The 27,747-nt window shown below is 32.1% G+C and overlaps 1 protein-coding gene and 1 long non-coding RNA gene across 2 annotated transcripts; both read right to left on the bottom strand.

Annotated features, from left to right (window-relative positions):
* Nucleotides 1–645: 645 nt before the first annotated feature.
* LOC133806990 (myosin-15) lies at nt 646–17,053 on the bottom strand. The gene is made up of 39 exons (XM_062245092.1): nt 16,913–17,053; nt 16,667–16,795; nt 16,417–16,563; nt 15,507–15,652; nt 15,241–15,397; nt 14,858–14,916; nt 14,593–14,749; nt 14,247–14,396; nt 13,981–14,117; nt 13,480–13,626; nt 13,281–13,382; nt 12,507–12,564; nt 12,235–12,336; nt 11,851–11,888; nt 11,628–11,754; nt 11,346–11,519; nt 10,741–10,872; nt 9,945–10,054; nt 9,694–9,754; nt 9,407–9,584; nt 8,120–8,325; nt 7,593–7,712; nt 7,408–7,506; nt 6,950–7,171; nt 6,336–6,475; nt 5,693–5,804; nt 5,447–5,497; nt 5,274–5,363; nt 4,596–4,766; nt 4,212–4,364; nt 3,700–3,876; nt 2,961–3,098; nt 2,633–2,703; nt 2,441–2,540; nt 2,274–2,330; nt 2,120–2,176; nt 1,951–2,031; nt 1,782–1,864; nt 646–1,268 (listed from the first exon to the last, which is right to left on the bottom strand). Exons 1-39 carry the CDS (start codon nt 16,916–16,918, stop codon nt 1,145–1,147), a joined length of 4,569 nt encoding a protein of 1,522 aa, XP_062101076.1. The 5' UTR covers nt 16,919–17,053; the 3' UTR covers nt 646–1,144.
* A 5,296-nt stretch (nt 17,054–22,349) lies between these two features.
* On the bottom strand, nt 22,350–24,103 carry LOC133806991 (uncharacterized). Its single transcript, XR_009879100.1, has 3 exons — nt 23,985–24,103; nt 23,822–23,912; nt 22,350–22,744 (listed from the first exon to the last, which is right to left on the bottom strand). It is a non-coding gene; the product is annotated as an uncharacterized LOC133806991 (long non-coding RNA).
* Between the last annotated feature and the right edge of the window lie 3,644 nt (nt 24,104–27,747).

Here is a 27,747-nt window from a genome sequence, read left to right as displayed (position 1 = left end):
TATATTCGGAATTGGTGTTTTTATGTTTACTTGAATAATTTTGCTTGATTTAGAATCTTTTCATAATTGATAAAAGCAATTATTGAAATGGAATATATTAAATTTGGAAGTAAAATATATGGAAATTGAGTTATAATAATGTTAGATTAGATTCGTCCCAAATCGATCTTTGAATTGATTGGACATTTTGTTAAATTTTTAGTTATACATTAAATCTATAATAATAACATGAAACAAGTTCGAACTAGATAATGAATATCGGTATTTGAGTAGCTTATTGTGCTTGATTGTAATATTTTAAGGAATATTTGCACAAGTCATTAATTAGTTTTCCTTTTCCCACAAAGGTCACTATTTACTGAATTTCAATACAAATTTCCCCATCTTTAAAAAGTAACACAACTAGATTCAATTGGGAATTTAACTTGAGAAGATTTTCAAATTATACTCAAGTTAGTTAGCTTATATTTTAATCATCTCTTTGCAAGATTCATAGTTACTCGAAGCTTTACATACATCGTTTGCCTTACAATAAAAATAAATGAAGACAAATCCAAAACCAAAAATGTAATACATTTACACAATAGATAATGAAATATCAAGGTGTACAATAGCTTTAATTTTACCGAAAGGGGAAACAATCAATCATATATAATGTATATTTTCATGGGATTTAAATTAGAAGAGCAAATATACATAAACGAATGTGAAATCATTTCCTACACTTAATTTTAGGCTACTACAAGATGTTCATATACAAAGCACGAAATGTACAACAAAACAACTACTATATATTAGTACATTGAGACCTAATTCGAAGACTCAAACTAACTATATGATGAACTTCATGAAAAGTGAAGCACCATCGTCGAGGGAGGGATTAAAAAAAATGAAAAAATTGCAAATCTAAACATACAAATTCCAGCGAGTGTTCATCAAGTCCTGAGAAACTCTTGTTAGAGGTTGGTACATTCTTGTGATGACGACCTCGAAAATGCTCTCGCTTCATGCTTCCCTGCAAATATCAAATCTTTCATACGACGAGCTAGCTAGCTATACTCTAAAATGATGCTTTTTTTTTTCTTTCCTTTTTTCTTTCTAAATCTGTACACTTAAACTTGCAAACAAATACTAAGACTAGAAGCTAATTTTGTGGCTGGATAAGAAACTGCGCAACCGGGTACTCGGACAAGAAACTTGGAAATCCTATATCTGAAGGGTCTATCACAGGAATAGCCATATCAATATCTTCTGTCGAAAACGGAATGCTGCAATGAGAAAAGTAGAAGAAAGTTAAGATGGCAAGGCTGAATGATTTATATGATAAGCTGAAAAAATGCCCCCTTAATTTCAAGATATCCTAGTCAATCAAATTGCTTGAATACCACACAATTCTCAAACCAATAAAGGATGAGTTCCTGTGCTGGTTTCTTCTATCAAGTCTCTCTATCACTAACTACCGCATTTAACATATTTTCCTTCTATATTGTAGGGCATTCGTCAAAAACATTTTCACATTTATATATTCAAATGGAAGCAACAAACTGAAAGCATGTGTCGTCAAGGATAAGTAATGCTCAGAATATATATATATTTTACACGCAATGTATACACTGACGTGTCATATTCATTTTTATGGGTGGTTAATAAGTATTGACTCCTCAGTGTGTGCATTTTGTGTAGCATTACTATTCAAAATTTGGGACCGGATTGGATGCCGCCCCAGTCATTATGGTTGCAACTCCCAAATGAATTTACAGACTGGGCTAAAGAAAATTTACCTTAAATCGTCGTCAAGCAAGAATGAATTGGAGGTGAGATTCAGGTTGTCCTTGTTTAAAATCTCTCTCATTTGAGCAACTACCTGAAAATAAGACAACCTTCAGAAACCAAAGGAAAAACTCAATTGACCGAAAATCGCCAAAGAAAGGAACTTAAACTGCAACATGCCTCATTTGACACACTCTGAGTTCCGTATTTGTCATCCCAGTACATAGTACTTATCCGATAGATTTGCCGGACTGTCAGTGCCTGCATATTCAGAGTTCAATATTAAAGTCTTGTAAATAAATCATATAAAAAATAATTGAAAAGTTTGTATGGGAGACTATAGAAGTACCGGACAAAGATCCTGTCTAATCTCCTCCAAAGATTTTTTCCTCTTCTGGTGTATTACCTACATGATGCGTTGGTAGAAAGACCTCAACTAAGCATATAGATAGATAATACATGAACAAAATAAAAAATAAAACTTAAGTGACTGCCTTATATACCAGAAAACCAACAGCTTGTCTAATATAGTTGAGCTCATGCCATGAGGTTCCTGCAAACTACAGATAGCACAAAAAAAAAAAAAGTGAATATAGGATTAAAGATTTCTATTGGACCCGGAGTTGGTCAAGGTTTGGAACGTGCCAAGAGAAATGCTTTCAAGTTTTACCTCATCCCCTGCATTAACTATCCACTTCTCCAATTCCGCTAGACCGGACTTTACATATTCCCCATTTGAAAACGTACAACATTCCCGTCGCAGTAACAGACTACCAAAAAGAGAGTTTCACTCAGTACGGTAACACTCTTAATATCAGGAGAATAAAAGAAATTGCAAGCTATTAAGGAATTGAACTCTTACCTGTTGAATAATGATATATTGATGAAAGAGAAAACCTGAGTCACCAGCTTGCGGATGAAAAAGGAAGGTACCTGGATGACACAAGTTGCTTGACTCAGAAAAGAATAAGCATTAACTTTTTTAAAGCAGTATATTCTTGCAGCCTCATAATACAAAAGCATAACAAGGCTCAATAACTAACCCTGCTTAGTCATCTCACAAGTGAAAAGCAACAGAACTAGAGCCAAATTATCAAGTTTCAGCTTAGAAAACGACCAGTAACACGTCTTCTTCCCGTATAACACATAACAAAGAAGACAAAATATCAAAGGAAGCAAATATTACGTACATGATTTTTACGTAATTGACCCATAAGAGAATCAAGAAACTTGATGATGTTCTCCCACTGATTACCAGGTGTCGGCTGAGGAGCACCACCACTAGGTGATCTAGATGACTTTCCAAGTACTCGGGAATTTTTTGGCGCCTTACAAAGTATCATAAAAACACAATAATGTCAATAGAATCCCATGCCCAAACTAATCAAAAAGGCAAGCAATCGTATTCACTATTTCAACAAATAAAATAAATATAATATTAATAATAGAATCAAGAAAAATGACAAAACTGTATAGAAATGTACCTTACAGCTTGGACATAACATTTTCAATTAATTATTTCATTGTAATGGTAAGAAAATGTACAAAGTTTTCATACATTAGAAAGAATGTAGAGAAATCAAGAAACATGACGAAACTGTTCAGAAAATGTATTTTACAGCTTGGATTTTTTTTAAAACTAAATGTTTCATTGTGAAGGTAAGAAAATGTACAAGTTTTCATACATCAAGAGACGCAAAAACTGGAACTACAATATTTGAAATAGACACCTCACTCATCTTGTGTATCAAGTAGAAATGGGCAATTGCACAAATATATTAAAATGAAAATAAATATTAGATACCTTAACAATGGACATAAAGTGAATTAGAAAAGCAACATAAAATGGCAACCAAGAAAAAGCATGAATCCATCACAAAGATAGTTAAAGCACAATAATATCAAATTTACTGAACAAGAAGTTTATACCTGAATGCAAAAGCCCAATAGTGGAGACAATTCTTTCTTCAAATTGTCACGAATTAAGCCAAAAATCTTCTCTACACAAGCAGTCAATTGTTGTTTGAACAGTATAGCGGGATACCTTGCTTCAAGGTGTGTTACACCATCGTCAAACCCAAAATATTTAGATGACGATTTTAATCCCTGCAAAAGTAAAAAAATAAGAAAGATTTGATACAAATCTTACTAAGCAATACAATGAACTAACAAGAGAAATTATGCACTGAAGAAAACAGTCCTTGGGTATATTCAACAACAATTCATACAGAAAAATATATTTTAAAACACTAATAGCAAGCTAAAGACTTCCACTGAAAGCAAAGGAATGTAACCTCACATTACAAAGAAACAACCAACAATATCACAATTGTGAAGATTTTATCTTTCTGACTTGAGAGTAAAACAAAAGTATAATCTAGTAAATGCAAGAGTACATTCACTATATTACAACATATACAGTAAAAGCTTTGGTAACTCACATGCCCAATCCTGGCCGCCAACCCAGTAGACCCAGCAGATCGCTGAGGAGTTGCTGTTAGGAAACCATTTGATTTTAAATTCCTTTGAAGGAGGCATAGAAGTGCAGATGCGTTGGACAACCAATATGGCAACACAATATTCTCATCACCAACCTGTTACAAGAATGAAAAGCAAGGTTTTAACACCCACAGTCCAAACCGTAATAAAATAATGAAATAAATTTTAATTTAGGTACATCAAAAACTAATTAGTAAATTTTTTTCTTCTCCACAAGCTCTACATATTTTGATAATCAGGTACAAGAAAAGCATCTTAGTATTAAAAAAGATGCAAACAAAAAATACCAAGATATTTGGCCAGATGAGAAAGTTCCAAGCAAGTACCTTCAGAACATCATTTATTCCTTCAATTATAAAGTCAAAAATCGCTGTTCGTTCCGACTCAAAGGCATGCCAATGATGAAGACAATTGTATATGATACAGGCTGCCAATGGTTTTCCATCTATAAAACCCATATCTTCTTTGATACACCTTGAAAGGAATACACAATTTTCCTGCAGATCACATCCATTACAGCCAAGGGTGAACAATATAAGAAGCACAATAGCCACCAAAGAAATTTAATATGTTCATCATATTAAAATCACCAGGTGCCATCTTTCTAATGATGATACTATACCAAGAAAATAGGAGAGAAAAAAAAAAACACTACAGAGAGTAATAGGAAAAATAGGTTCTTGGATATTCACCAGATCCTATGCCATATATTTGTTTCCGCAAAGTGATTTCTATTCTTATTTAGGTGTTTGATTTGTTGGGTTCTTATTTGTAATCCATGACTTGGAATTTTCTTTTATTTTAATATAGGTGCAGAAAATAGCTTTAAAGTTGGAAACCATGGGATGCTTAAACCAAAAAAAAAAAATTCCTTGAAATCAGGAACTATACAATCTGATAAAATCCTGAAAAACAAATAAAAAAAGAAAATAAAAGCCTAACTAACAGATACATTCTGTTCAGATCACTAGTTTTAAAATAGTAAAGAATCAAGGAAAAAAAACCTGATGCCTCTCTGCAGCTAATTTTGGCCGGCGTGATTCTGAAAAGCTATGTGAAAGAGGGACAATAGCCTTCGTAGGGGTAGGCGACTCCTGCACACAATATATTACATAAAGAGAAGAAACATATTGGGAACTATGCTCAGCCATGAAATGGAAAAAAGGCTATAACTCACAAATAGTAACTTCCGATCAGATTGAGAAAGGACAAGTGCACCAGAGTTTTTCTGAAACCAATTCAAAAAAGAAAAAGAAAAATCAGAAATGCACACATTGCAAGTCATTAGCTTTTCACCACATGCCAAAAATATTTTATAGATAACATCGAATCAGCATACCAACTACTTTAGTCTTCGCATGCACATGAAACCCAAAATGCATAATCCTATATTTTTGCATTAGCAATGTTTATGACAACTTACATCAGAATATGTCCTTGCAAAACCAGGACGATTGCTCTTGGGAGTGACAGTCAAGGCTTTTTGTCGCATAACTTGATTCTCGCCTTCTAAAACTGAGACTTTCTCTTCAAGACTAACATTTAAAGAATAGAGTATTAGAGAAATAAATTTTCTTATTCATAATACATTCTGAATATGAAAAAGATTGTGGAAAATTCAAAGATTATTTAAATTTTACATTAGAGGATATTTTTTATTAACAGTTTGATAGTTCAAATGATTAGGAGTTTAACTCAAGTTTCTTTCTGTTTTGCTTTTGCTAATATCTTATGCTATGTGTATCATTATCGAATTAGTTATTAGAAAACATTCTATAAAATCACTGCATCATTGGGGATCACCGATAACATTCAGAGTACTCTCTTCTATTTTCGTCTATGTTTACAAATTTATTTACAGGCATAAACATGAGCAACTACTGGAGTTGGAAATTATTAAACATAGAGTTTAAACTACCAATGCCAGCAGTTCGCATATAACCAATCACATCTATCTATTGTCGTAAATACATTGCCAAATGTAACACCTAGCTATCATGAACATCACAAAATAACATTGGCTATTACTTTCAAGTAAAAAAGGAAAGCTTAAGATGAAACAATACCTTTTAACGCTCTGCTGAAGCTGGGAGCACTTCTCTTCAAATTCTCTCAACTTCTCAATCATGTCACTATTGTCCTTTCGCACCCTGAGAAGCTCGGTCTCCAGATCTGAATTCTTCTTGTCCAGAGTATTCAATGAACTCTGCACAAAAACAAAAAATTAACTTTGACAAACAATCAGTTTAGGAGATATGGTAACCCCCAGCCCCACCCACTCACCCCTCTAACAAAAAAGAGATGCTAGTGATGTTGCATGAATAGCATAATGGGCTACATACAATCACTGCAAGAAAAGGACAATCAAGAACACCCAAACATTTGGCTACACATTTTAACTTTACAGAAAAAAGTGTAGCACAATAGAATTGAGTTCTAAGAACACCATATATGCCAAACTGACATTTTGATATTCGGTATTAATTAATTCATGGTAACATTTCATCTGAAAGCATATATAAAATTAAAAGCTTATCATAGTAAAGTCAATCCTTTCTCAATGGAAAGTATTATGAAAGTCCTAGATAGACAAACCATAAAGTACAAATACTACATAATAATGAAACATAAACAAAAACATACGAACAAATAGAATATTATATCAAACAAAAAGACGCACCCTCAATAATGAATTTTCTTTTCTCAATTCAGCCATTGTTATGAGTTCTCTCTCCAAAGCAGATTTCTCCTTTGAAGACAATTCTAACTGATTTTGGAGCACTGCATTCTTGTTGCACTCATTAATTGTTGCTAAGTTTGCTGCATCTAACTCAAGGTTCAAAGATTCCACCATCTTCTGAAGTTTCGAATTTTCTACTGACTTGGCATCTTCATTGGAAACCTGTCCATATAACAATCACAAAATGTAACACATATCAAGAACCCATTTAAGCAGAAAAGAATGATCTTTTCATGTAAAGTAAAAAAATATTTGCAAAGGACTATAATGTCATATAGTCAGCTAAAGGTTGTCATGGATAAGATATCAAAATTCAAAATACACTTGAAACAATCAAAATGCTCTAAATAGTAACAAACGACTCAAGAAAAACAAAGAATCAAAACAAAGGGAAATACCCGCAATCTTTTTTCGAGATGCAACCGCCAAGTCAAATCTTCTAACTGCTTCTCAAGTTTATTCTTAGCTAAACGCAGTGCACCGGCTTCATTTGCTTCCTGCCAATGAAAAAAAATATGAATGAATAACAGTACAGAGCATCAATTCATGTATTTCGTACATCAGATGTAGCACAACAGTTCACCTGTCTAAGCCTCCGAAGCTCTCTTTTTGCCAATTTTCGTCTCCAGAGACTTTGTATTGCTATTATAGAAGTCTGTTCATGTCTGAAAGCTGAGCGAACCTTACACATCCTCCACCGAGCCTAATAAAATTGCATTGGACAAAGAGTTCATGTGGTGAAGTTAGTTGAAGTAGATAGTAAACAAAAATAATGTGTAAAAAAATCACAATAAGACATGTTAAACAAGAAAACCATAACAGTGCACAAAAAGAGATTCCTGCACAAGCACTAAACTGCTACTTTTATTCTACTTGTAATAATTAGACAAACACTAATAAAATGATTCTGCCCTATTTAAGAATTGAATAATGGACCACAAACACTCATAATATATTGCTATAAAAGTATAAGGAGAAACATAAATCATATCCAAATCACCCAAAGAAGCTCTGAAAAGTTTTAGTTTCAAACTTTGATGGATGACCATAAATATATGCATACTACACGTTGTTTAACAGTAAACATGAATGAACCTTGAAAAGAATCACCTGAATTAAAACAGCAGCTCTATGTTCTTTCCCATGCATAAAACTTTTGCGAGTTGAGAAACCACGAGCTCCAGATTGTATGATAACAGCTGCTAAAAGTAGTTGCAAGTATGCCTTCCTTGAAAGCCAGCTTCGGATGTGTTTCTGGAGTACAAGAGCAGCTGCTTCCTCTCGTTTGACAATGTACATCTTTCGGCCAAGACATCCTAAAATATGAAAACCATCAAGAGAAAATTTAAAAGAAAACAAAAAAGACCATGCAGAAATTGCAATATTGAAGTGGCCACGAGCTCAGCCTAACAGCATCCACATTGACCTTCATTGTTGAGGTTTGCAATTTGAACCCCCTATCCCTTATCAGATGCATTATTACGGCAACAGCCAATTCAATGATCAGAAAATTGTTTTAATATTAAAGAATGATAAAATCACCCAGTGATAGGCTGGTACTGGTATCACTAGAATGGATGTGGAAATTGTACAGAGCCCTCAAACATGTCTCCCTAAATAAACTAAATGCAACATTCAGATAACAATCTTAAAAAGTAGGTGATCAAAATGGTGGCACAAATATAAAGATACTTTACAATAATAAAGCATTATAAGTATGATCCGAGAATAGTGAAAAGGCATGGGGATAGATAAATGACTGTACAAATGTAATGATCCACTTTGTTGTATGTGGCAATATTATTAATACCCCCCCTTCTTTTTAAAATAAAACTTTGAATTAATTATGATAAGATAATACAAAGTAAAGGAACCTGGCTATAGTAAACAGGCCAAAAACCCAAACTATAAACAACAATAGCACGTGAAAAGGAATGTACAGAATAAACAAAAATACACTAAATTTTCACAGAAAATAGTTCCAATCTCTAACTAGTTCTAAGAAAGAAACTCCCTCAAAACCTTTAACCCTGAAAACCTAAGTCGCCACCCAAAATTTTATTTTTTCCCACAGAATTTCTGCTGTTGATTCTTCTCAAGAACCAAAACTGGTGGAAAAGGGCAATTAGCATGTGTCAAAAATGTGATACTAAAGGGAAAAATCAGCAGGGAAGTATCATAATTTCATGAACAAAACAGAAAGCATATCTATCACAACATCAAAAGTGGGAGACCTATACACGACTTTTGGCCTTATTTCAAGACAATGCAACAATTTTTCCATTCCACTACAAACAAAGTTCAAAAGGGCTACAGGAATAAAATGTGAACGGGAAAAAACAAGAATAGAATAAAGAATCTGAAATTTCGATAAGTTTCCAGTAGGAGCACAAGAACCTCTACAGTAAGCTTGGAGAGCCAATGCAGAAGCCCTAGTTGAGATAAAATCCCTGCGAGCAATATATGTTCGTAACTGACGCTGAATAAGTTTTGCAGAACTATCTAAAACCTCAGCACGACGAGAATCCAAAACACCAATTTGTCCAGCCCTGAGAAACACTTTGGTTCTACCCAACTGCAAAAGTAAAAGATGACTGAACAGAAGCATCCAAAGTTTTGCACCCAAACATGCGCAACTTGAAAAATGAGTAATGAGACATTCATATAAAATATGGAAAACATACCTGAAAATTATCAAGATTTAACTTTTTCAGAATTTTCTCTGTGATGGTTGTTTCATCAAAACTACAGAATACAAATACCAGAACAGTAAAGTATGTTAATAATCACAACAAAAGGATGGAGCTCTTACAACAGTTGTTTCAAAAAATATTTGTGATATTCAAACTTCCATAATCGCAATACACATTCACACAAGCTACATTTATCACTCCAGTAATTAAATTGAGCATAGAAACAAACAACACAGACCCACCTTCCATCCATAAATTCAGGAGCTAATATTCCAAAGCGATCTACAAACTCTGAAAAAGTCTTTCGCGTGGGATAGCCTGCCAAACTTATCCGAACAGCCTCCAACACACCCTGCATTAAGACAAATAATTACTACAATAAATCTAACAATCATTTAATCAATGAAAAGCAATGATATAACTACTATAAAGTAACAACCAGGAGACAATTATATAAAAATGCAATAAATAGCCATTGTTTTGTTTTGTGGTCAACGTACTTATAATCCTACATAGTCCACCATATCCCCCAGCAAATTAGCAAAATATTCACAACATCAGGTAAACCTCAAAATTCCTTTTCCTTTTTCTTGTTGTAATTGTACAAACAGAAACTAAATATTTTAATATAAGTCCTAAACTACAACTATTATGATTAGCAGCTTTGAAAAAAAAAGCCTTTCATAAAAATGTGCAACAAGAACAGATCATTGAACCTACAATGACAATTTCATTAAATTTAATGGCTTTTAACTCGAACAACGAAACTTTACTTTTAATTGCTAACACAACATATATTACCAAACAAAAGATAACAGAGGACATTTAAGAATGCAATTTATAGACCAAACTACCCAAGTAAATAAGGAAACACTTGCAAATTATATTGAATTTTTTTTAGTTATAAAGCATATGACTTAATTGACAACAGCATCTCAAACAGTAAAATAAATGGCACTACACCCTCATCAAGCAAAATCCAGGCTTAAAAAAAATTGACATCCCACAGAAAAACACAGAAGTTCTAGGGTTACCCACCCCGCAGCGTAGCTGATGTAGTATACTCGGGTTCTCAAACTTTTGTGGTCGGTTCAAAGAATTTGGTTTCACACAACGTATATAATGTGGCTCTGTTGTGTTGAGTGTTTCCATCAGAGCTTGAAGTTGGTGCTACAAGCAGAAAAAGGAAAAGTTATATCAATTTCAGGGACAAAAATAAAGGCAGAGTGACAAGAACTTCCAACGCCTAAAGAGATTACATTAATTGTCACCAAGGCATTCAAAACTCTTACAAATGCAAATGACTTCAGAAGTTACAAGACAACACCATAGCAAAAAACTCAAGGTAAAAAAACCATATGGTTCTCAAGACATTCTTTTTAGTCAGCAACTTTCAAAATCACTGCCTAGTATTCTTGATAGTAGTATGAAGAACTTGTCAGAACAAGATAAATAACTTAATTACATCTTGCATTTTCCATTTGATATATATACTCACTCCTTCCCTTTTGCAATCATTATCATAGGACATGCACTATTACCAATCAAATACACTAGGGGTAAGGACCAAAACATAGAATTAAAATAAAATAAAATAAATTACCAAAAAAATAACTACACAAAACAAAACATAAGCCATCTACCTTAAATCTTGAGGCAACAGAAGAAAACTTGTATGATGATCTCAAAGATTCCTCTGGAAGTAAGGGGAAAAGACCAGCGATAAGGGGGCATTTGGAAGAGGATAGCAGATTGCAGTGTTCAACCACAACATAATCACGATTTTTATCTAAAAAGGTATCTGTATGATAAGTAACCTACAAAAAATAATATATAAATGATTTTAATAAAAATTATCTGGGCACAGGATTCTAAATTTCGATCACAGGATTCTATTTGCAAATACAACAAGACATATAACATGCCTTTCCAGCATAATGGGAGACAGTAAAATCTGTTTCTGAAAATTTTGCCTTTTCCAATCTTGAGTGTGACCGGAAATGCTGAAATAACTTCATGGAAAAAGTTTCATGTGTTGATCTTGGGAACATGCTGCAAAAGTAAGAGAATCAGGATAAGGATATAGTACCAAAAAAAATATATGCAGAACTACACGCACCAATTTATACTGAAGAACTCAAATTGTACCAAGCTTCATCCAATAAAGCAATTATTCCAATAGGTTTCTGCAATAGGAAATGTAACATAAGGTCCAACAACATAAAAATTATAAAGATATACTAAATTTAAACCTGAATATATGAACCAAATTACGCATACATTCTAAACATTTTTCAGTGCACTCTCAATTTCCATCAATCCTTTGACACAAAAATATGGAGAGTTCCTCAACTAAAGTAATACATTTTACTAATCTAGCCACAAACTTACATGCTACAACCACATGATGATATAAAGGCAATAGAAGATCTATCCTTAACATCCTAAAAAAGGGAAAGTGAAAGAAGATTTTGCAGTTTTAATCTATCAACATGAATTCAGTCTACAAATTTCTCTGATAATGAACAAAACCTTCTCAATCAAATCTAGAACATCTTGATTATCTATAAACTCGATGTAGCTCCAATTGATTTCTTCTTTACTGTACTCTTCCTGCTCCATCTTGAAGACGTGCTGGAATAAAGGAAAGAGATAACATAATAATAAGTTTATCTTGATCCCAACAACAAAGAGAGAGAGAGAGGGAGAATTTATACTGAAGAAAGAATAATCACTAGCCTCATTAAAATTAATACTTCATATCATAATAAGTTTATATTAAACTTTAAAAAAAAATGGTGCACCTCATTAAAATGTTGCTGAAGTTTTTCATTCGCAAAATTAATGCAAAATTGCTCAAAACTGCAAAACATAATATTATAAGTTAATATAAAGATAAAGTGTGACAACAAAAAAGGAAGAGTTAAACTTCTTTTAAATCAAACACTGAAACCTCTTAGAAGTAATACATGAGAAGAAACAATATGTATGACACACAAGCTTTTCTGGTTCTTAGTATAAAAATGTATGTTTTCAACTTTATGTAAATGTATGCCCTCTCCGATTACTTCTTTTACCAATTCATTTTGAAAATAGTCTCTTTGTTCCCTTTAAACTGAAAATTAACCCCTAAAACTCTAACTTACGATGCAGAAAAAAATAATGTTCTGTTCTCAAATTTTGAAAGTCGTGTAGTAAATGATAATAGGGTATTTTGTCATTTAATAAACATGTGAGTCTATTTCCAGGGGGGGAAAAGATGAAAGTTCTGTTTTCATTTTAAAGTGTATGAAAAAGGTTATTCTCTGATAAAACCTTATTTAACCAAGTACTCATAAAAAATGATGCTCATTGGAATGAAGGTGAATAACATTTGTCCTAGATATTTTTTATTGGAGTCCTAGATATTCCAATTTCATTGGAATGAAATTGCATATGATGATATCGAAAGTTCAATATTTTTTTACCACACAAACATGGATAAATCTACATGGATAACATTAAAATATCTAAAAAAGGAAAATAAATACAAATAAAAAAGTATTGTTAATAAACAAAATATAAAATAAAATAATTACCTATTATCCTTAAAACATTCAAAACCATAAATGTCCAGAACTCCAATTTGTACTTGGGAATTCAAATCTTGCCCAACAGACTTATTAATTTTATCAACCAGCCTGAAACAGAAATTCAGATGGTCACCAAAATCTCATCTCTGGATAAACACAAGACTTCAAGAGAATGATTCTTTTTATAAGAGGCAAAAAAATTTACCAGTCAAACAACCGTGCATAAACAGTTTTTGCCAGAGCATCTCTACCAGTAACAGCAGCATTACAATCAAGAGCCTTAACAATGCTTCCTTCACGGGTTTGAATTGAACGAGTACATAGTGTTGCTAGCAAAAGATCTACATCACACCTAATAGATGAAATAAGCAATTTAATCAAAATAAAATTCAGAACATTTCAATCTATCACAATATGGTCAGTCTCGGTGATGGTTGAACTTTCTCAATCCAAATGATATAAATTATTCTTCAGTACTTTCAAAATAAGTCTCAGAGATATTCCCCTGAAATTGCAATTTGATGAATTCACATTATTAAAACGTTTCCTATGCAAATAACAAAGATAGCTGCCTAACTTTGACATTTAAATTCCAAGATTAACATTCAAACACGCATATAATTGCTAAATAAAAACACTTCCTATAAGTCTACTCCATATGAATTCCTAGAAAATAAATTTTCAAGCTATCTTGTTCATCACCTACATGAAAAGATTAGCAACCATCTGCAGATGAAAGGTTGATTTCTGATCCTTTAGAATTGAAGAGTCGTGCTCTTTCCCAGGAGAAAATTCAATGTTGCCCAGATGTAGAATTCCAGCCAAGGAGCGAAATATTGCTTCCTAATAGTACAAAAATATAATTATAATTTTAAAGAAGAGAAGAAATCAAATACACCATAATTCTAATTTTCTAAAGTTGAAGTATGTGATAGTAATCAGTAATGAGCTACTCATGCATAGTTTTAGAACCTGGTCTTCATGACTAATGCCAACAATGTCCATTGCTCTCCTTGTCTTAATATATTCCTCAGCATTGCTTACTCCATCCAGTTCATAAATCTTACTCTGATTTAAATAATGGAAATGGCTTGGATGACCTAGCTTGTATTTTTCTGCATCCTGAACATAAAACAACCCAAAAACAATGTCAAAGGAATGAGGATCCATTTACATATACATCTGGTCCCATTTGTTCATTTGTAAAAGAAGAAATCATGCAAACACAAACACATGCCAGGAGGGACAGAGATATACATACAGATACACACACACACACACACACACACACACATATATATAGAGACAGAGAATATACCCTTCCGGAAGCACACAAATGATAAAAGCAGTGATAATTCCTTTCAGGATCTGTAATCTGTACAACACGTGATCTTTCCAATAAGTAAGTTCTAATGGCAGCACCTGATATTCTACCATTTGCATCAAACTGGATCTCAACAAACTTCCCAAAGCGACTGCATGTGGAATCAAGAAAGTGAAAGCAATATATCTTTAGACGAAGATTTCCAAAGAATAATTCATGCAGTAGTATAGCAAGCAACTCCAGTGGCTAAATGACAAACCTTGAATTGTCATTTCTAACAGTCCTTGCATTACCAAACGCTTCCAAAAGAGGATTTGACTGGGACAAAATTGAAATTATGGGTCAACAAAATAAAAAAACCAAAGTTCCAATGGCATAAGAGCAATGACGACATAAATGTTCTCAATACAAGACCAAAACAACTCTTAAGTTTTAGCAACTAAACAATTATACAAGAAAATTAATCCATCTAAGTGTCAATGTTCAGAGCAAGGCTCCCCTCCATTAAATTACTGTCTAGCTTGCTTGTGAAAAACTAATGGCTTTCTATTCAAGACCTTTTGGGTACCTGGCCTAAATCTTGTTCAAAATTGTTTCCCTGTTGAGCCATACAAAGTGTATTAATTTGAGGATAATTCTTACTTCAAGAACTTGCTGCTCGACAGTTCTGTCACCACCAGCAGCTCGGCCTCCAACATAAGTAAGGTACTGCATGATAAGTTTAGTCGTCTCTGTTTTCCCAGCCCCACTTTCTCCACTGACCAGTATAGACTGGCTGCGACCATCATTCATCATTGCCCTGGATTATACAAGATCACAAGAGGCTAAGAAAAGTTCTTACTTGCACAGTTGAACTAAAAATATATAAAAAAAATTACATCTTATTTGAAAATATAAAATCAATAAACCTATATGATGCATCAGCCACAGCAAAGACATGGGGGCTCAACTCGCCAAATGGAGCTCCCTTGTACATCTCCATCATATGGACATTGTATAAATGAGGAAGCTTTGTGAATGGATTGACCGCAATCAAAATGCTTCCTGTGTATGTCTAACAAAGACAGAACAATGCACGCAGAGGTCACTGCAAAATCCATAGAGTTTGCCTAACACGATAATTTCAAGAATAAAAGAAAAATTCAAGTTTACGAGGTAACGGAAAGTGTCTCGGGCAACTCTGACTCAAAAAGATAAAACAATCTAAACGACACCTAAATATTGAATATTTTATTATTAGTTTTTAAAATTGCAGACTAGTTAAAGTCATTCCAAGTAAGCACCACCAAAATGAATATGCAGCAATAAAGCTACTCTCTACCTAATTAAGGGATGGAATAAAAGTTGGTAAAAGACAGATCAAATACCGAATTCGACTCGGTTAGGCGTTATACTTCAAAAGGAAATAAAAAGTTTACTCTCTTTTTCACTAGAAACAAAATCCCAGTTGAATAGACAATAAATGGCCCATACTTTACCACGTATGAACAATTAAAACACCATCAAACATTCCATTTTGTTTCTGGGCCAACCCTAATTATCTAATTATTTTTATTTTTAAAAATAAAACAGAAATCCTATGATTATGATTTGAAAATTAAAAAAAGTTGGTTGGTTATGTACAATTAAAAATAACTTCTTTTTCATCTTCTAAGTTTGAGTATAACATATTCACTCTCTTTAAACACACCCAAGGCAAGTCCATTACTAAACATAGTTGAACAACCAAACCTAACAAAACCCCTCACATAACATCAAAGAATAACACAACATTAATGGCATTGCCAATCAGTACAGATATATATTAAATGCACTAACATATATATCATTGAGAGCATATCTTCTCTGAAGATTGTAAAGAACTCCTGGCTCGTTCAAATAAGTCAATTTCGTCATATCATCAACTCCTCCATGCTCATCCTCATCCGCATCCCTAGGAAAAACCTTCTCGGGAGAAACCAAAATCTACCCCCAAAAAAATTCAAAAAAAAAAAACACATTATATTCTCACCCCCTCAAATTTGAAAAAAAATAAATAATAAAAGAAGAAAAGACCAGTAATCCCCACCTTCTTCCCGGAAACTGTGACAACAAGAACTTGCTTTCCACCATAGTCGATGACCTCCGCTGCAACCCAAGCCAAATTCCTGTCCTCGACCCAAACCTTGGAGCCTTTCCGCAAACTCATCGTAGGTTCCTGCAAAAATCAAGAAAGTGAGAAACGAGAACGAAATCAAAACCCTAGATTACCGAAATGGAATCGGAGAAGAGAGAATGAAAAACGCTAGAGAGAGAGAGAGATAGAGCGAGTTACGGGCATGAGTGAGTCGAAACGAGTCGAGTTGAGCTCGAGCGAGAGATAAAGAAAGAGAAATTGGGTTCCCGCCCTAACAGGTGTTTTAGACAAAATGAGTCAAAAACAAAAGGGAAGCTTCAGTGTTTTTGGAATTTCTTAACTGTGACGCTACGCCTTCGTGCACTCTAGCAAAACCCCTGACCGTGACCGTGACCGTGACCGTTTGGTTCTCAAATACCGTATATATAAATATAAATAATATATTCTATTACAAATAAAAAAAATTGATATTGTATTTAATGATGACAAGAAAATGAAAGAAAAAGAACAAAAATAACTTTATTACAAGAAACCCAATATCAATATAAAGTTTGGACTTTATACATTTTTTTTATTTTATATATGTATTATTTAACTTAAGATATAATATACTCCAAATTTAATTTGGTATACTTAAATTTATAATAATTAATAATTGTTGGATCAATTAATTGATATGACAATCGTGGTGATGAAAAGGATTTATCACGGGGCAAAATCTTATCCCTAAATTTAAATATATTTTGCTACTGTAATATAAAATAAATTTTTAACTAATGAAATTGGTTTGATTACACCTTTGAAAATTATATGGGATTTGACAAATTTTGGAATGAATTTTATGTATTTATTTAATTACATTCCAATTACTATTTCCTTGAAATCGTCAAATGGTTCAAAAATAATATTGTGATTATCTAACTTTTGTTCCAAACTATTATCTAACTTTTGTTCCAAACTATTAAATATTTTATTTAAAGTGATACTTCATCAACATTTGATTTATATTTAAGTTAATATGACAATACCTAAATGTCACCATTAGATCTTGTTCTTCATAAATAGTGTTTTCTATTTATAGCTTTGCTATTTGGACCAAGCATGATCCAAATCGTGGGTCAAAGGCATCAAAGATGAGTAATTGAAGATCGGTTTAAACGGGTTAACCCAACCAAATCATTAAAATTATTGTGCAGGTTAAATTATTAAGCGAGTTACAGTTAAATGTTTGCAATTCAATATTTACATTGAATTACTTAAAATATGATATAACACGGCCAAACAGACCAATATACAGCCCTACTCTTAGGGGGTGTTTGGTATGCGGATTTGATTTGGTGGTAATGGGAATGTAAAATCTAACTCATGTTTGGTAAATTTATTTTTAATGATTTGGAGGTTTGTGTTTCTAAGTGGGTCCCATTTTTTAACTTGATTTGAGGGTAATCTTAACCTCTTTAAACACTTGAGTTTCACATTTTCTTAATCTAAACTTCCTCTAACTCTACTCCCCAAACCCAAACCCAAACCTCATATCAAACACCCTTAGGGTATGTATTATCATTAATTGGCTCATAGTCACATATAAAGCCATATGTACAATTGGATTGTTTAACTTTTTTATAATACTTTTGGTACTCTTATGTTCGATATTATCATCATTAATTAGCTCGTGTCCATGCATAAAGACATTTTAGGTCACCTAATTTGTATGATCGAGTTGTTTTTATTTTACTTCCTTTAGTTTGTCATCATTAGTTAGATCCTGTCCGCATATAAAAATTTTGCAAGTATACTTTTGGTACTCTTATATATCATTATTAATTAGTTCACATCAAACTTACTTAGTATATACATATATATTATTTAACTTATTTTACTTTACTTTGGATTTTGGGACCACCCAACCATATGATGGATAGTATTTGCGTCTTAAATATGTACATATGAGAGATAGTATTTACGTCTTAAATATGTACCCAATGAGAGAAAATCTTGAAAACAGTATGACTTACAAACACATTTCATAATTCTACTTATAAAATAAAGGGTTTATACATTTTTTGATTCTGTGTTTTGTTTTATTATCTATTTGGACTCTGTATTTTGACAAATTATTTTTTGGACCGTATGTGTTTGTAAAATAGTTAAAATAGAACCCTAAACTCAATTTTGATAAAGAAAAAATTAAATATAATAACACAGTTTTTAAGCAGAATAATTTTATTTTTGTTCTGAATTGTTAGTTTGGTAAATTATTTGTGATTTTAGTTGAGAAAACATTAACTAAAATCGGATTTAGGGTTCTATTTTAACCATTTTACAAAATATAGAGTCCAAAAAATAATTTATCAAAACACATGGTCCAAACAGATAATAAAAAAAAGCACAGGATCCAAAAAAGTATAAACCCTAAAATAAAATCAAAACTTCACAATCCTCCAACTATAGAGATTTGCATACACTTAGCGTACTTTTAATATATATTTTTATAATTTTTTCAAATTTAAAAAACTTAAAACTCATATTTCTAAATATTTTTTTGAGATCATAAATATAATAATGAAAAAGCTTAAAATTATTTATTTTTATTATTATTGAAAAGATGGAACATAAATCTAAAACTTTGTATGATAAGATTTTTGGGTATGTTTATATAATCATGCCTCATTTTTGTTTATGTATGCTGTAATTTGCACTTATAGAATTTTTTTCCTTTCTTTTTTCTAATCGGACATTTGGCTCAGAGCAACTCCAATGCAAGAGTCACTCTAGTTGCAAACAGTAAAGTGAGCCTCAATATTATTGTTTATAATTTTGTATAGGGTATGTATCATGTGTTTTTGTAAATTATTAATTTGATACTATGTGTTTATAATAATGTTCATTCAGTACTTTATATTTTAAAATCATATATATTCGGTATCTTATATTTTGAAATCGTATATATTTAGTATCTTAAATTGAAATTTAATTAATAAAATTTTGTTAATTTAATCAAAATACTCCTAGTTATATGAATTCTAAATTCAAACTTAATTACTTAGTTATATATAGCTAATGACAGTTTGAGCATTGTTGAAAAAGAGGGTACCAAAATAATACTTTGTAAAAACGCATGGTATCAAATGAATAAATTCACTTTTTATATTAAAAAAACAAGAGAGACATTAATAACGTTGACATTGCCACTACTGAGCAGCATTACCTTCCTTTTTTATTATATATTATGTATCTTTGTCAACCAATAATGTTACCATTATAGGAGTTGCTCTAAGGCGCCTAAAACCTTTTAGATGACGTTAACAACTGCATTATTATCTTAAGGTGTTAGTTAAAACTAACGCCAAAAGTCTAACCTATAGCATCAAGATTTGTTGACATAAGTTTTGCAACTGGCTATCTAGAGCATCTCTAATGGAGTGTTATAAAAGTGGTGTATAGCCACTTTTTAGCCATTCTTCATAAAATTGAACTCCAATAGTAGTTTATAATATGTGACAAATTTGGCACATACTTTTGGTTGTGTCAAATTTGGCACAAAATATAACATAGGTCAAATTTAGTCCACAATAAATATGACATTTTTTAATTATTTATTTGCCATTATTAATTTTTTAATTTATCTTTTATTAAAAAAAAGTAACTGATTTTGTATGTTTTAAATAAACATTAATAATTATATTAATTTTTTTTAGCTAGTTTGAATATTGTGCATTGAATTACAAATGCAAAAAGTAGGTTAAATATAGCATTAACATATATTTTGAGTTAAATTTGGTACAAAATATTCACCATCTGAAGATTGCCTTAGCTTAATTTATAAATTTAGGCTAAAAACGTTTTCTTTTGTAGTTGTATAAAAATAATTCAAATATAGTTAGCATATGTTTTCAATATATATATTAGGGCTGTGCAGAAATGATCCGATCCAATAACAAACTGACCGATCCAATGTCAACAGACCGCTAAAAATTGGATATCCAATATTGGATCAGTCGGTTCTTGGATGACATGTAAATCCAATGGATCCAACCGACCGATCCAATCCAATAATGATTCAATACCATCCAATTAATATTCAGATAAAAAATATATTATATATTTTTTTTAAAGTTAAAATATATTATATTTTATTACATTTACTGTTTACATATATTATATTTGATGTACTAAACTTTTTTATTTAATTATGATGTATTATTGTAATTTTATGTTGGATTCCTACAAATTATTAAGACTTATGTTTTTAATTTTATGTTGGATTCCTAAAAATTATTAAGACTTATGTTTTTAATTTTATGTTAGATTTGTGTTGTAAACTTCTAAATCATTACAATTAAATATTTTTATTATTTGGATGAGTAATTAGTGTTTTTATAATTGAAATAATTTTTTTTTTAAATCAGCCTAAATAAAAGTTTTAAAAGATCGGATGGATCCAATTCGATCCAACGGATCACCAATGGATGCATCCAATAGATGGAACCGAACCGATCCAATCATCCATTGGATCGGATCGGATCGGTTGGTTCAAGATGATTGGATCGGATCGGTTCCGTTCCAAAAATCCAACATCCAATTGGATGATTGGATCGAATCGGTTCCAAAAATCCAACATCCAATTAGATGATTGGATCGGATCGGATGGACTTAAAAACATTGGATGTCATCCAATGAAGACCCCTGTATATATTACTTTCAAAAACAAAAAAAAAATTAATTAAAACTTGCATTTTAAAATAATTTTTCAGACCACAAACGTAATAATGAAAAAGCTTAAAATTAGTTATATTTTTGTATTACGTGCAATGTAAGAAGAGGTGGGCAGTTAACGGAGTTAAGGACGTAGGTAGGTAAAATACTCTGGCTAGTAGGTGACCAACTATTAACGCCATCATTTTGAAATTTGAATTTATGTTATATTTATTCTTTTCAAATGTCCAAAAGAAAAGGTGTAGAGTTGTCTGTCCACGTGTTCTAACAGGAAAAAGTTAAAAAAAATAATCAAACAAATAGCAAAAAAGCATTTTAATTTGTTTGCAGGTTGACATTCTACAATGGTTCTAAATCCATATTTAAATGGCTTAAAAATTAAATTACATCACAATTATATAAAATAAAATATATTTTGATCCACGTCAAATATTATTTTCAAAAATTCAATACTAACTATTTGTTCGATAAATTTTTAATAATTTATTTTACCATTTTATAAATAAAAATGTCTAAATAAGTAATCAATTAAAATATACGTGATTCAAATAATCTATCTATATATTTTTTTTTTAACGTGTACGCAAAAAACGAGGTCGAAATATTAATTTTTTAAAATAAATGGTCTAAATGGGTAATTGATTACATGGGGTTCAAATAATCTATCTATATATATATACATATTTTTAACGTTGTGACAAAACAAGAGATCCAAAAGTTAAATTTTTTAAATAAATGGTCCAAACGGGTAATCGACTAAAATAGAATGTTCAAAATGGTGTGAACCCTTACACTGAACATGTATTATATATAATTTACTTTTTATAAAGAATTTTTAATATTTTGAATACATACATGGTCCAAATGTTAATTTTTTTAAATAAAATGTCAAAACAGGTAACCAGTCAAAATAGAGTGTTTAAATAATCGATCTATTATATTCATATTTTTAATATTTTGACAGAACACGAGGTCTAAAAGTTCATTTTTTAAAATAGACTGCCAAAATAACCCTTACACAAAAGGGAAAATTACACTTTGGATTACAAAATAATAAGATATACAATAATAATACTCTTATTTATGAAAACAAGATGCATCTTCCTTTCGGTAGCCCATCACTTGAGAACTCCAAAGTTAAGCGTGCTTGACCTAGAGTAGTCTCATGATGGGTGACCTCCTGGAAAGTCTTTCTCGGGAAGCATGCGAGTGGAGACAAAGTATGCTGGAAAGACTCGTGTTGGTTTGCAAGGCCAATCGTCATTCCAGGAGGCAGTCATACTGACATGAGGCGTTACAAATCGTAGATCGAAACTGTCCAAAATTGAAAAATTTCAGTACCAATAACCTAACTTGTAAAATTTATAACTCATAAATTAAGAGGAATTTTTACAAACTATTTTATAGGATTTATCTTCAATATGTCTAAAGTAGGGTTGTGCAAAAAAAAAAATTCAACCCGCTCAAACCAACCTGAAAAAATTGACAAAAAATGCAACCCGAAAAATCCGACCTTCATTTCAAACCGCCAAATTATATTGAGTGGGTTGAAATTTTTAGCAACCCGCCCAATGTAACCCGACCCTCCTAATTAAGGATTTGTCTATTTTTAATTATATATTTATTTAATTATTAATTATACATATATAAAACTAAATTCAAAATAATTTGTTTATAAAAAAAAACCCTATACTTTAAAGTAACAATTATTTTAGTTACAAATACAAACTAAAAATAAAGAAATTAATAAAAAAATTAGTGAAAATTATTTTTTTCGAAAAAAAATTTATAAAAAAAGTTGATGGTCGGGTTGAACTTCAATTGGGTGGGTTATGGGTTGAAAAGTACCAACCCGATTATAAATTTGGGTTTGTCAAAATCCACCCAACCCATCCAAACCGACCAATGAACACCCCTAGTCTAAAGTAATACTACCAAAATATAGCTTTTAAAACCATTTATAACCTACTCAAATAATTTTGTTCAAAAAGTGAATACTAGCTGCCATAATATATTTTGCAGATTGAATATCAATTTTGCAAAGGTCTTAACTCCTAATTTAAAAATCATTTTTTGGGTGATTGTTGAGTCTAAACTTATGTTCCTATTTTACAAATTAGTGGAGTCAAATTTTACAAAATAATTATTTTTTGATGCGTTTGACCCCTTGGAAGTCAGACCAAAGACATGACAAGCAGATTTTGAAGGGTCCTATGGCAATTTGGATTCCACACTAATCAAGGCAATAAAATGTACATGCATGCAACATCATGCATCTAAATCTACATCATTACAACATAGCAAAGAGATTAAACACCACTAATCCTACATACAACTCAACCACATAACATATTAACAAAAACAAATCAAGAGTAAACAACAACTATATACCTCTTGATCCTATTGTTTTTTGTTTGGCTCTAGGTCTTGGTTTCTTCTTGGTTCCAGCTTCCACAAACCTTCAAACCCTCCCCAAACAACACTAATGTTCAGATTAATATAAAAATCTAAGAGGGTACAAAAAATGAAAGGGAAAGAATAGTAGAACACTTACCCTTGTTCTAAGAGTTTCAAATCTTTGAAGAAGATTTTCCCTTTGTTTTTCTTCTTGTATTTTATAGAGAGAAGGGAGAGGATTTTAGGTAGAGGGAGAGAGAGTGTTTGAGAGAGTTTGAAAACTGAAATAAGGAGGTGAAAGAGGGTAGGGTTCGGCTAGAGGGTTTGGGTGAGAGAAAAGTGACAAACTTCACCCCATTTTTCTTATTTTCTCAAAATTCATAAAAATAGACTTAGGTGACTATGTGTGCACTCAACACCTCACATCTCTTCCTAAAATGACTAGCCAAGTACCCCAACTACCACAATTTTCCTTTTTATTTTAATTATCAAATCCCAAGACCATTTACTCCCAAAAATGGTATTTACCCATATTTTTCACCATCACATAAATTAGTTTTTGGTATCATCAACTTAAGGTGCAATTAAATCATATGAGACACTATACTTTAATTTTATTTTATGGAAAATCTATTTACCATTTATCTCCATAACTACACATAATTAAGCAACCCTTTCCAATAATGCTCTTAAAATTATTTTTCCAATTTTTTTTTAACTTATGTTAAATTCTCCAATAAAATTTATGCCGATTTGATTTTTGCCATAATTATTTAATTTCAGCAGAATTTTATTCGAGATTTTACCCTGTTGGGGTTTTCAAGTCGGTCTGAGATCGAAATTTCTGATTTGGCTACAATCACATTTAATGACTATCATGAACAACATGATTTTGGCTTCTCAAGCCTATAATATTAATAAATAAAAAAATTCATATAAGTTTTCACCGACCTGAACCCATTACTAGTGTAACGTCCTAAACTCCTGGGACCGTTACGGAGTGCCTTTTTAAACAGTGCTAAACTCGTTAATCGAGTCATTTGGCCATGATCATGTATCTAAGTATGATTAGCGGTTTAGGGTTAAAAAAAATTTGGTTAAGATATAACGTTTCACTAAAACGTTTACTGTATACATTGGGATCCCAAAAATATAATTTAAAGGTTAATTACAAGAAAACATTTACAACCAGCCGACCTAAGCAACAAAATAGGTTTTAACCTTATTTCCTCTTTCAACATTCGGCCGTGGCGGTTGAGCAGCCGCATATGTACACATCGTCATCTAAGCTCTCCAACTCAAGGATGATCCAACTTTCTTTTGCCTTTACCTGCACCACATAACACCCGTGAGTCGAAGCCCAGCAAGAAAACTCAATATGCTCATGAACAGTAATAGCATGTCACTAAATCATAATGTGCATGCCTAGCAATGATAGTCATATTCATGCATGCAAATAAGTTCAGATAATGATGGGGAATCCATGATGAGGAATCCTGCCCTCCTGATTGGATGACTATCAAGTCAATCCTAATCAAATGAGTGATTTAACACTTTGAGGTTCTGTTAACCATGATGGAGCATATAGCTCTAATCAAATGAGTTATTTAACACTTGAGGTTCTGTCAACCATAATGGAGCGTATAACTCTAATCAGATGAGTGATTTAACACTTGATGTTCTGTTAACCATAATGAGTGACTGATGAGCAAGTCACTAACTTAAACTAGATGAGTGACTGATGAGCGAGTTACTACGGGGCTCAGCACCCACATCCATATGACGATGCAGTCACCTGGGCCTTCTGACCCGACTCTAAGTGACTAGCCATAGGCTAGAAAAGCGCTTTTAGTTTTCATCGAACTTGAGGTCGGTCCGAAACTAATGCTCATGATGAGTCATTCAACGCAGATATCGATTAGATCTAATCTTTTTCGGCTTGCGTTAAATATGCTAAAACCGTTATTGACTTATTAGTTAATACTATATGACCAATGCTCAGTACTATTGCCGAACTTAACTAGTGAGTCACAGCTTCACAGTTAATACCGACACCATTGCCAATTCTAACTAGTGAGTCAGTGCCACGCACAATGCAACCAGGCATATATCATATGTTATGTAATGACCCAACTTATTCTAGACTTTGGACCATTAAAACTACTTACACACAGACACTATTCTTAAGAAAACTTACATACAAAATAGTCATAACTTTATTAAAACTGTAAAACAAAGGTTAAAATACATAAAAATTTGGGGTAGGATATAAAATCCAATTGTTTTGAAAATAAAACATATCTTATATATAAATAAATTCGTTACAAGATCATGTGCGGAAAAATACATATAAAGCATAACTGAAATGACTAAAAACAACTTTGTCCTCGAATCGTTCACGTCGTCCACCGAATCCATTCTCTCTCAATACACAATCCCAAGCCGCCAAGAATCTTCCCGCCGCCATAACTATTTTCCTGCACACATATAAAACAAAGGAATGAGCCTAATGCCCAACAAGGAAATTCTACTAAAAGCATGAAACATAAACATATATCATAATTCTAACCCATGTACATGGTAAACATTTGGGGTTTGCTAGCTAACAACTATAAGCCTCAAACTACAATGAGGTTTGCTAGCTAAGCAACTATAAGCCCCAAGAACGCAAAAGTGTTGGTGTTTGCTAATTAAGCAACTATAAGCCCCAAAACATACATATATATCATATAAACATATAATAACTATCCTATTTTCCTTACCAAATACCGGGATGTCACTCCTAAAAACCATTAATGAGAAGGTGAGTATTTCTAAAAGAAGAAGATGAAAAAGAAATGAATCTAAACCATTGAGAAGAAGAGCTTACCGAAATGAAACCTCAAGTTCAAAGAACTTAATTGCCTAACCATGAATGGAAAACAACAAGTTAGGATTTGAGTAGAGAAAAACTATAATAACTAATGAAATATACAGAAGTGAACTAGGAATAGGAATACCTTTGAATGCACTATGACCGTACTACACCTTGAAATCGAAATACACACTATGAACCTTACTTCCCAAGTGTTTAATAAGCTTAAAATGATAAAGCTTATAACCCCAACCCAAGTGTTTAACACTCTAAAGTAAACCTAGCAGCTTTAAGGCTTTGAACTCAGCTTGAAGAATGAAATAAATGGCTGGGCACTAGGTCCTATTTATAAAGTTCAAGAATGAAAAGATCTTCTTTTAGCTTGAATAAAAATAATGACTTTTTATTTTAAAAACATTTAAATATTCGTTCAGCAGAGGCTTAAGACTCGGTCAAAAAGATTCTGGGCTTATAAAGAGGTTATGGGTTGAATTGAGCTCGGTTTCAAAACCATTAAAAAATAATGCCCTAGAGCCGATATATCGCCCATGGTAGGTGGCAATATATCGCCTGGGCTTATGTTCCCGAGGCTCATCGAGGTGTTCATGCGAAGTTACATGTTTTTCGTATTCCTCGAGTGGCGATTTATCGCCCCCTAGAGCTGCGATATATCGACATACGCTGAAATATTATACACGTAATTGCACTTTTTCAGCCTAATTTGAATTGAGTAAACAACTTTGACTGAGTCTTATAATGATTTCAAAGCTGCTGGCAGACTCTGGGATTTTCAAATATTACTCTTAATAAACTTTTCCTCAAAAATACTTAGTTTTTCAATAAACATGCACATGACAAGTGTCATGATCTTATTGGTTATATCTAAACCTTATTGTATAATAAATATCATCTTCATAATCAGCTATATTAATCAAAACTTATGTTATAATTAATATTCTTAAACTATAGGTTAAACTTATAAAATCTACAAGTGTTGCTTTGAGTGTCCAACTAAGTCCCGACTTGAACTAAAATCCACAGTAATAAACATACTACAACTATTACT

The sequence above is a fragment of the Humulus lupulus genome, chromosome X, assembly GCF_963169125.1.
Source record: "Humulus lupulus chromosome X, drHumLupu1.1, whole genome shotgun sequence".
Lineage (NCBI taxonomy): Eukaryota > Viridiplantae > Streptophyta > Magnoliopsida > Rosales > Cannabaceae > Humulus > Humulus lupulus.
Note: the sequence above shows the minus strand (reverse complement) of the source record. Positions and strands in the feature narration are given on the sequence as shown.

What these genes read in the sequence shown, in the direction of transcription:
- LOC133806990 (XM_062245092.1), bottom strand. An exon ending in ATGCTCTCAATGATATATAT is followed by an intron (nt 15,653 to 16,416) that starts GTTAGTGCATTT and finishes TGTCTTTGTTAG; the next exon opens with ACATACACAGGAAGCATTTT. An exon ending in GTCAATTACGTAAAAATCAT is followed by an intron (nt 2,704 to 2,960) that starts GTACGTAATATT and finishes TGTGTCATCCAG; the next exon opens with GTACCTTCCTTTTTCATCCG.